The 11,753-nt window shown below is 41.7% G+C and overlaps 1 protein-coding gene across 1 annotated transcript; it reads right to left on the bottom strand.

Annotated features, from left to right (window-relative positions):
- Positions 1 to 424: 424 nt before the first annotated feature.
- LOC142173791 (uncharacterized) lies at positions 425 to 11,214 on the bottom strand. The gene is made up of 4 exons (XM_075239444.1): positions 10,773 to 11,214; positions 1,248 to 1,549; positions 646 to 712; positions 425 to 555 (listed from the first exon to the last, which is right to left on the bottom strand). The coding sequence occupies exons 1-4, from the start codon at positions 11,212 to 11,214 to the stop codon at positions 425 to 427; spliced, it is 942 nt and encodes a 313-aa protein (XP_075095545.1).
- Positions 11,215 to 11,753: the final 539 nt, after the last annotated feature.

The following is an 11,753-nucleotide window of genomic DNA, read 5'->3' on the forward strand; positions in this document are numbered from 1 at the left end:
GGATCAAACTTACCCAAATTGTCACTTTCCATTATTGTGGATAAAACATTTGCATCCAAAAGTGTGAAAATAGCTGATATTTGGTTTCTTACCATTCCACAGCTCATAAGGAGTCTTTTTGAGAATTGGTCGAATCAGACACCTGTTGATGATGTGGCATGCTGTACTCACAGCTTCTGCCCAGAAATGATGAGGTAGAGAGTTTTCCATAATCATGGTTCTTGCCATGTCCTGTAAAGTTCTATTTTTATGTTCTACTACTCCATTTTGCTGCGGTGATCTTGGTGAAGAGAAGTTGTGAGAGATTCCTTGATCGTTGCAAAAAATTTCAAAAGCTCTACTTTCAAATTCTCCTCCATGATCACTCCTGATAGTAGAGATGTAGTATCCCTTTTCTCGTTGAACCTGATTCATCTTCTATAAACTAGTCATGTTTCTTAAAACGAACCTCATAGTCGTTGTCACATAGTTGACTAATGCTGAGAAGATTATAGCCAAGTTCATCAATCAGGTAGACTTCATCTACATCACATGTTGAGCTTAGAGGAACTTTTCCTACACCAATTACATATCCTTTGGATTTGTCTCCAAAAGTAATTGTTCCTCCATCTAGTTTGGTGACTGATTTGAACAATTATTTGTCACCAGTCATATGTCTGGAACACGCGCTGTCAAGATACCATTTTCCTTTTCGATTCTTCTTGCGGTGTTCCTGCAAAACAAAATTACTTGTTTTTTGATACCCAAGCTTGCTTGGGTCCTAAATGGTTAGAATGATGAGTGTTAGTTTGATTTGAAGATTTAGGTCTCCAAACCCATCTCTGGTTATCTTTGAACCTGCAACGATTTGAGGTATGACCTCTTTTACCACAATAAAAACATGATGGACTGTTAGAGTTACCAGAGCCTCTTTCTGTTCTAATTCTGTTCCTGCATTGGTTAGTACAATGGTTGTTTTTACCATAAAAGGAACATGCAGGAATTTTCTGTTTGTGATGAACAGTCTGATTTGATTTGACTGAGCTGTGACTCATGGATTTTTGAAATCCATTCAATTGAAGTTGAAGTTCATTTACTTCATCATGTAGCATATCATGCTCAATCTCACATACTTCTAGTTTCAAGGCCTAGTCTTTCTTTTCTCTCTTGATTCTTCTAAGTTCATTCACGACTCTTTCTATATCTGCAAGAGCAATATTAACAAATTCTTGGAGTTCATAACAATTAGAGCATAAGGGAGTACGTACCTCACTAGTTCCTTCGTCCGCCATGAGACCAAGTTCTCTTGAGTCGTCTTCCTCATCATTGTTGTCTGCCATTAGTCCAAGTTCTCCTGAATCTTCATTTTCATTCATAGCCATGAAACATATGTTAGCAATTTTCTCATGATCAAACTCTTCTTCATCACTCCATGTTTTGAAGGATTTCTTCTTTTGCATGTTTCTGCTGGGTTTCTTTTTTAGTTTAGGACAATCAGCTTGAATGTGACCAAACTTTCCACATTCGTAGAACCTTCCATCATTTTTATCAGCTTCATTGCTTATCCTTCCTGTCACACTCCGAACCTAAGAGTGAGACCGGCACCCGGTGCCTCACCGAACCTAGCGTACTAAATTGCGACTAAGGGACTCTGAACATATAATGTCATAATTTGGCCATGGGGCCACCTTGTAAGACAATTTGCGAAGCAAAATATAAAGCTGAATGGAAACTAGTGCTGACTAAACATCAATATAAAGCTGGGCCGACAAGGCCGTCATAACTACTACAACTGACAAACCACCAAAATATACATACCAGGCCTACAAGCCCAACATACTGTACTAACCAACAAGTTATGTCTACAAGCCTCTACTGATGGATATATTGTGATCGGGACACGGCCCCGACCTACCCATAACATATATACATACATATAGAAGATGTGCACGAAAACCTAGACCCAATAACTCTGAAGGACGTGGAGCTTACCGATCAGGCTGAACTCTGGAAACACCTACTGAGGAGGTCTACCCGTATGTCTATCTGAACCTGCATGCATGAAATGCAGCGTCCCTAGAAAAGGGACGTCAGTACGAAATAATGTACCGAGTATGTAAGGCAATAACATAACTGAAAACTGAAACTGAACTGATAATATAATAACTGGAAGTAACTGGGAGTCAAAGATGATCTGGAGATATACTTACCTATTGATACTGACTCAACTCCTTTAATAAAGTAAGTAAAATAAATGTCCGGCCCTATAAGGCTCGGTACGTGTAACTGCTTGGCCGTAGTAGGCTCGCTCATAGGCACTCGGCCATACTAGGCTCTGTATCTCGGCCATCCTGGGCTCGCTCATAGGCGCTCGGCCACAATAGGCTCGGTATATTTAACTAACCATCTGATCAGAGGTTGCCCAATAGGGCCTGCCCACCGATTATAGCTCGATGGTGGTGAAAATACTGTAATAATATATATATATAGACCCTCTGCTCTCTTGACTGAATAAAGACAAACTAAACTGAATATGAAGTCCCGATAAGGAATAATATTGTAACTTATGAGACTAGAATAATGTGAATAAATTTATGAATACGAACTTCTCTTTATGTCTCATTATTAACACATGTAGCTACGAGATCATGCCAAAATGAAGGAAGGGCTTAGCCTTAACATACCTTATCACAATCTTTCCAATCACCAAGTTGAACTCGCCTCTTCTCACCTTAATCTACAACAACGATAATAATACTATCATTAAGTTATAAAAGGTACAACTATCGCATAACGATCGACATGCTTATTTTGTATTAAAACGGACAGCATCTCCCCAATAATCCTTACTTCCTCCAAATTCAAGATAACACCAACAACACCAAAAACAACCATAACAACATATATACATTATTTCCCAACCTTATGTACACCAAAAAATACTACAAAACAGTCCAACACACCCCAATCTCTTCATACACAAAACGACTACCGTAGTAGTGTCAACAACCCAAAAATGTTATGACGAATGACCAGCCCAACATCCTGCATTTATGTGGTGTTTCTCCACACCCTTCCTCCTCCAAAACTCCACAAAACAATAGTAAATCACGCAGCCCAACAGCAACGCCAAACAGTCCACAAAACAATCCACAAAATAGTCCGCTACAAGTGAATAACTCGAACTCACGGCTTCTGATCACTGTCCCGTGAGTTCTTACAAATATAGAACAACTTGCTATGCATCTACAGCAGTAAAGAATGGATGAAAGAGAGAAGTAAACTTACCTTATTTGTTGGATAACTCAGCTCCTATCTTGGTTCTTCAAACTCTAGGCTTTACCTCCAATTAGAACTTGAAAGGGAGAGAAAATCAATTGGGGTTTGTGGGAAATGTTTGGAAGGATTTTTGCAGAGATTAAGTCTGGTTATTTTGCCCTATTATCATCCTAATATATGTAGGGTATAGGCCTTTAAAAATTCCTCTTTTAACGACCCGAACTGGCCCAGGTTTGAATTCTCGTTTAAGCAAGTAGGTGACAGTCTATGCAGTCTCGCAAAAACACCCATATCTCTCTACTCCGATATTATATTTATAAACAGTTTGATGCATTGGAAAATAGACTCATAGTCTTTAATTTGATGGGTGGAACACCCCATAACTCTAAGTATATTGGGAGAAAATCGCAGTTACATTTGATCCAAAGTTTCAGTAAAACTTATGAACGTAACTTGTGATGACTTTCATCGACTTTTGTTCCACCACTCGCTTGACTTCAAAACATAGCACACGAATATCATAAGAATAACATAAATCATAACATAACCTCCTTATCATGTTAAACACCCTGGTCTCACCCCAAAAGTACATGCTATAGCATTCCCAACTTGTCGGCTTTTGACGAAACATTATTTTCTTCAATTCCTTTAGCTTCTGAACCTTCCAAACTCTTTGTACTTGTTGTTCATGATCTTCAATATTTGTAACTTTCGAGGTAACATGATTAACTTGCTTTATATATTTTCAAAGATTATCTCATTTTTGGGTCCTACATTAGTTTGCTCACGACACAGTCTTACGTACGAAAATATAGGGTGTAACATCATTCCCCCCTTGGGAACATTCGTCCTCGAATGTTTACTTTTAGAGACTTTGGAAAAGTTTTGCCAGAGTTTCCTCTGTACACTAGACAATAACCAACTTGCATGCAGCCAGAAAACATACTATGCATGCCACACATGGCCAATGTCTATAAATAACAACACTTTGCCTCAAACAGTCGTAAATCATAAATACTGAAAGTCAGGAAATAAGAGCTTACCTGATGATGACCTACTGGCCTGAATAGAGTTGTGCTGTAGCATCCCATCTCGAGCCATATCTTCAGTTTGAAATAAGTGGGGGTATTTATACTTCATTTCTTCCTCCGCTTCCCATGTCCTCTCTTCCCCATTCTTGCTTCTCCATAAAACATTCACGGAGGCTACCTCCTTATTTCGTAGCTTGCGGATTTGTCGGTCTAGGATGGCAACTGAAATTTCCTCGTATGACAAGTCCTCCATAATTTGTACATCATGTGTGGGCACCACTCTGGTAGGATCGCCAATGCACTTCCGTAGCATAAATACGTGAAAAAATCGGATGGACAGACTCCAATTCTGAGGGCAACTCTAACTCATAAGCTACTTGGCCCACTCTCCGAATGATCCTATAAGGCCCAATATACCGTGGGCTAAGCTTGCCTTTCTTGCCAAACCTCATCACGCCCTTCATAGGTGATACCTTTAAGAATACCCAGTCATTAATCCTGAACTCTAAGTCTCGTCGCCGCATGTCAGAATATGACTTCTGATGACTCTGAGCTGTCAACAGTCGCTCCCGGATAAGCTTTACTTTCTCTATGGCCTGTTGAACCAGGTCTGGCCCATGTAACCCAGATTCTCCAACATCAAACCACCCTATAGGAGATCTGCACTTACGCCCATACAAAGCCTCGTATGGAGCCATCTGGATACTGGAGTGGTAACTGTTATTATATGCAAACTCGATAAGAGGTAGATGTTCATCCCAACTTCTTTTAAAATCCAACACACATGCTCATAACATATCCTCGAGCGTCTGAATTGTGCGCTCGGCTTGTCCATCAGTCTGTGGATGAAAAGTTGTGCTGAGATTCACCTGAGTCCCTAGACCTCTCTGAAATGACCTCCAAAAATGTGCTGTAAACTGGGCCCCAAGGTCAGATATAATAGATACTGGTACTCTGTGTAGCCGCACTATCTCCTTAATATATAACTTTGCATAATCTTCTGTTGTATATGTAGATCTGACCGGTAGGAAATGAGCTGATTTTGTGAGCCTATCGACTATCACCCATATAGAATCGAACTTACGATGAGAACGAGGTAAACCCGTGACAAAGTCCATGTTTATCGCCTCCCATTTCCATGTAGGGAGCTCTATAGTCTGCATTAGCCCTCCAGGCTTCTGATGCTCTGCCTTCACCTGCTGGTAACTAGGACACTGGGCGACAAACTTAACAATGTTTTTCTTCATATCGTTCCACCAATATACATCCTTAATGTCATAATACATCTTCGTCCACTCAGGATGAATGGAGTACCATGAATAATGTGCCTCTGACATAATCCTGTCTCGTAGCCCTGCTACATCTGGAACACACAGATGACCCCTATATCTGATAACCCCATCTCCCTTGAGCTCTAACAATGGATTCTTCTACTGCGGAACTCGTTCGCTCAACTCGACCAACTCTGGGTCCTCGTACTACCTTTCCTTGGCTTCAGCTATGAGAGATGATTTTGCAGTGTTTTGGAGTATAACTCCACCATCATCAGAATCTACTAACTGAACCCTCAAATAAGCCAATTGATGAATCTCTCTAGTTAATTGTCTTTTCTCGGCATTTACATGTGCTAAGCTACCCATAGATCGGCGACTTAAGGCGTCTGCTACAACATTAGCTTCCCATGGATGGTAGAGAATGTTAACATCGTAATCTTTCAATAACTCAAGCCATCGCCTCTGTCACAAATTCAACTCTTTTTGCTTGAATATATATTGCAGACTTTTATGATCTACAAATATATCAACATGAACATCATATAAATAATGCCGCCATATCTTAAGTGCATGGACAACCGCAACTAACTCGAGGTCGTGTGTTAGATAATTCTTCTCGTGCTTCCTTAACCGCCTTGAAGCATACGCAATTACCTTCCCATATTGCATTAGGAAACATCCTAACCCGACACCTGAGGCATCACAATACACGACATAACTCTCTGGACCCTCTGGAAGTGATAAAACTGGCGCTGAGGTCAACCTGTTCTTAAGCTTTTGGAAACTCCGCTCGCAAGCCTCCGTCCACTAAAAGTTAGTTGATTTCTGCGTCAACTTCATCAATGGTGCTGAAAGGGAAGAAAAACCCTCTACGAACCTCCGGTAGTATCCTGGTAAGCCTAGAAAGCTACGAACCTGTGTCGAAGTGGTAGGTCTAGGCCAAGATTTCACAGCCTCAATCTTTTGAGTATCTACCTTTATACCTTCATCGGATACAATATGCCCCAAGAATGCTACAGACTTCAACCAGAACTCACAGTTAGAAAACTTAGCATACAACTTACGATCACGGAGGGTTTGGAGTACCACTCGCAAGTGGTCCACATGCTCATCCTCTAAACTTGAATAGACCAGAATATCATCAATAAATACTATCATGAACAGATCTAAAAATGACCGGAATAGGCTATTCATCAAGTCCATAAATACGACGGGTGCATTCGTCAACCCGAAGGACATGACAAGGAACTCGAAGTAGCCATCTCGGGTCCTGAAGGATTTCTTCGGAATATCTTTCTCCCGAACTCTGACCTGGTGGTATCCCGATCTTAAATCTATCTTTGAAAAGAATCTAGCCCCCTGCAACTAATCAAACAAGTCATCGATCCTTAGAAGTGGATACTTATTCTTAATAGTTACCTAGTTTAGCTTCCTATAATCGATACACATCCTCAACGAGCCGTCTTTCTTCCGCACAAAGAGTACCGGTGCACCCCAAGGTGAGGTACTGGGCCTGATGAAACCTTTCTCCAGCAAATCTTTTAACTGCTCCTTTAACCCCTTTAATTCGGCTGGTGCCATTCTATACGGAGGGATGTATATTGGTTGAGTTCCTGGAAGAAAATCGATGCAAAAATAAATCTCTCACTCTGGAGGAATACCTGGAAGCTCATCTAGAAACACATCTGCATACTCTTTGACTACGGGAATAGACTGAAGTGTAGGTATCTCAGCATCTGCATCTCTAACTCGCACAATATGATAAATGCACTCTTTTGCAATAATTTTCCTCGCCTTCAGATAGGAAATAAACCTACCTCTGGGTGTCGCTGTATTACCTACCCATTCAAGGACTGCCTCACCCAAAAAATGAAATCTGGCTGCCTTTGCTCGGCAATCAATTGTGGCATAGCAAGCTGCCAACCAGTCTATGCCCATGATAGCATCAAAATCCATCATCTCTAGCTCAACTAGGTCAGCTGAGTTCTAACGACTACAAACTGTCATCGTACAACCTCGGTAAACCCGTCTAGCAATAATCGATTCTCCGACCAGTGTAGATACTGCAAAAGGACTACTTAGTATTTCAGGCACTATACCAAACTTCCCCGCGACAAATGGGGTAATATATGATAAAGTAGATCCTAGGTCTATCAAGGCATAAGCATCGTGAGAGAAAATGGTCAATATACCTGTCACAACGTCTGGTGAAGACTCCTGGTCCTGTCGACCCGCTAAAGCATAAATACGATTCTGATTAACACCTGAACTGGAGCCTCTACCTCTGCCTCGACCTCTACCAGCTGAAGACTGAGACTCGCGCCCTGAAGGATGCACGGACATAGATGATCCTATTGCTGAACTTGCTGGTTGTGCCATACCCCAGAATCTCTATTTGTGAAATCTCGCATCATATGCCTCGGACGCCCACATGTATAACAAGCATCAGAACCTGCTCGGCATTGGCCCAAGTGTCTTCTACCACAGATGTCACACCGCGGCGGAAATGACCATATTTGCCTTGAACCTCGCTGTCGCTGCAAAATCGACGCCCGTGAGCTCTCACCTGGTCCTGACTAAGTATAGCGGTCATACATGTAACCCAGTAACTGAGGTGGCGGAGGCCTAGGTGGCCGTCCAAAGTACTGGGGCCTATAACTACCCTGAGACTGCTCCTGAGACCTGGGAAATCTCACCCTCTTATTCTGCCCTTGCTCAGTCCTCTCTATACCCTGTTGTCGACGCCTACCCCTTTCTATATTCTGAGCGAATGCCTGAATCGAGAGATATCCATATTATCAGGCAATGCAGCAGTGGCAGATGCCTCAGTCAACTCTGGGGCTAACCCTGCTATAAACTTGTGGATCCTGTCACGTATAGTAGCAACTATGGATGGTGCATATCTGGTTAATGAGTCAAAATGGAGACTATACTCTCGAACACTCATATTGCCCGGCTTGAGGGCTAGAAACTGATCGACCCGAGCCTGTCGGATCTCCTGCGGTAAGTACTGGGTAAGGAAGGCATCTGAAAAATTCTCCCAACTTGCTGGAGGTGCATCACGTGCCCTGGACCTCTCCCATCCCTCGTACCAAAGGATGGCTATATCTCGGAGTCGAAAAGCTGCTAGCTCAACTGCCTCTTTCTCTGTGGCATGCATAACCCGAAAGATCTTGTGAAGTTGATCTATGAAATCCTTTGGGACCTCCATCTGATCTGTCCCCGTGAACTATGGGGGACTCAAGCACTAAACGTTCGGACCCTTGAACTCCCAGACCCCTCAGAAGATCCTGCACTAGCTGATGCCTTGTTGCTGGGTAGCTAACAATTGTGTCAACAAATGCACTGCACTCCTCAAGTACTGATCTGGTGGAAGTGAGGGGGGACTAGATGTGCGGTATCCCTAGGAATCTCCTCATGTGGTGGAGGAGCCGGTAATGGCTCAGTAGGGGTCTCGCTTGGGCCTCAGACTGGGACCTATCTACTGGGGGTACCCTACTGGCCCCCTCACCTGTTATTGTATCTCCCCTCTGGCTAGCCGTAGTCTTCCTAGTCACCGTCATCTGTGTATGCAAACACCAACACGTAAGTTTAACTCAAATTTCCTATAACTCAGTTCTACAACACGATTTAGATTTGAAAGAAGGGTAACCAACTCCTAAATGCCCTATAGTTCCTTGCTTATATAATGTGGTGCATAACACATATATAAACAAGACCCTACTAGACACGGCTTGTAGACTCCCTAGGACATAACTGCTCTGATACCAAGTTTGTCACACCCCGAACCTGGGAGCGAGACCGGCACCCGGTGCCTCACCTAACCTAGCATACCAAATTGCAACTAAGGGACTCTGAACATATAATGTCATAATTTGGCCATGGGGCCACCTTGCAAGACAATTTGCGAAGCAAAATATAAAACTGAATGGAAACTAGTGCTGACTAAACATCAATATAAAGTTGGGCCGACAAGGCCGTCATAATTACTACAACCGACAAACCACCAAAATATACATACCAGGCGTACAAGCCCAACACACTGCACTAACTGACAGGATATGTCTACAAGCCTCTACTGATGGATGTATTGTGATCAGAACAGGGCCCCGACCTACCCATAACATATATACATACATACAGAAGATGTACACGAAAACCTAGACCCGATAACTCTGAAGGACGTGGAGCTTACCGATCAGGCTGAACTATGGAAACACCTACTGAGGAGGTCTACCCGTATGTCTATCTGAACCTACATGCATGAAATGCAGCGTCCCTAGAAAAGGGACGTCAGTACGAAATAATGTACCGAGTATGTAAGGCAATAACATAACTGAAAACTGAAACTGAACTGATAATATAATAACTGGAAGTAATTGGGAGTCAAATATGATCTGGAGATATACTTACCTGTTGATACTGACTCAATTCCTTCAATAAAGTAAGTAAAATAAATGGCCGGCCCTATAAGGCTCGGTACGTGTAACTGCTTGGCCGTAGTAGGCTCGCTACATATACTAGGCCGTAGTAGGCTTCGCAGAGATTAAGTCTGGTTATTTTGCCCTATTATCATCCTAATATATGTAGGGGATAGTCCTTTAAAAAGTCCTCTTTGAACGACCCGAACTGGCCCAGTTTTGGATTCTCGTTTAAGCAAGTAGGTGATAGTTTGTACAGTCTTGCAAAAATGCCCATATCTCTTTACTCCGATATCGTATTTACAAATGGTTTGATGTGTTGGAAAGTAGACTCATAGTATTTAATTTTATGGGCGGAACACCCCATAACTCTAAGTATATTAGGAGAAAATCGCAGTTACATTTGATCCAAAGTTTTAGTAAAATTTATGAACGTAACTTGTGATGACTTTCATCGACTTTTGTTCCACCACTCGCTTGACTTCAAAGAATAACACACGACTATCATAAGAATAATATAACTCATAACATAACCTCCTTATCATGTTAAACACCCTGATGTCACCCCAAAAGTACATGCTATAGCATTCCCAACTTATCGGCTTTCGACGAAACATTATTTTCTTTAATTCCTTTAGCTTCTGAACCTTCCAACCCTCTTTGTACATGTTGTTCATGATCTTCAATATTTGTAACTTACGAGGTAATATGATTAACTTGATTTATATATTTTCAAAGATGATCTCATTTTTGGGTCCTACATTAGTTTGCTCACGACACAGTCTTACGTACGAAAATATAGGGTGCAACACTTCCTTTCTTGAAGTTAGGCTTCCCTCTTCTGCTATTCATGTTTTTCCTCATCATGCTTGTTACAATTCGAGAGAGCATGGCAATGTTTTCGTCTTGTTCTCCTCCTTCTTCTTCCTCTTCATTTTCTAGTTCAGCCACAGTTGCCTTAAAAACAACATTTTTCTTCTTATCTTGAATTTTTCTATCCAAGTGAGTTTTCTCAAAAGCAATTAGATCACCTATGAGTTTATCATAGGATATTTTGTCTACATCTTGATATTCCAAGGCGATAACTTTTGGCTGCCAAATGGTAGGTAAGCTCCTGAGAATCTTTCTAACCTGTTCAGCACTATTGATATGTCTACCAAAAGATTTCAGATCTCCACGAATTTTGCTAAATCTGGAGAATTTCTCTTCCACTGATTCTCCATCCTTCATTTGAAATAACTCGTAGTCCCGAACCAGAAGATTTATCCTAGTTTCTTTCACTTTGTTGGTTCCTTCGTAAGTAAGCCATTTCACAACTTGATATCTTTTCATACTCTTCTCCACTGATAGCATTGTACAATAGATTTTTTACATTGGCATTTACAGTTATGACAGCAGCTTGTTCATCAGTGTAATCATCCAAGTCCAGAGGATCAGTTGATACGATGACTTGACCATTTGCATCCTTCTTAGGAGGGATTGGAAGATTTCCTTTTTTGATCACACACCAAACTTTGATGTCATATGACACTGTGTAAGTTTCCATGCGCACTTTCCAGTGAGAAAAGTGCTGACCATTGAAATAAGGAGGTCGAAACTGAGAGGTTCCTTCTTGAAATAGAGCACCAACAACAGTGTTAGATCCCATGATCTTTTTCTCACAAGCTGTTAAGCAAAGATTGTGAGCCTTGCTCTGATACCAATTGAAAGTACGGGGGGGGGGGGGGGGGGGGGGGTGAATTGTGGTTTATTAAAAATTAGTCGACTAA

This window comes from Nicotiana tabacum, chromosome 19 (assembly GCF_000715075.1).
Source record: "Nicotiana tabacum cultivar K326 chromosome 19, ASM71507v2, whole genome shotgun sequence".
Lineage (NCBI taxonomy): Eukaryota > Viridiplantae > Streptophyta > Magnoliopsida > Solanales > Solanaceae > Nicotiana > Nicotiana tabacum.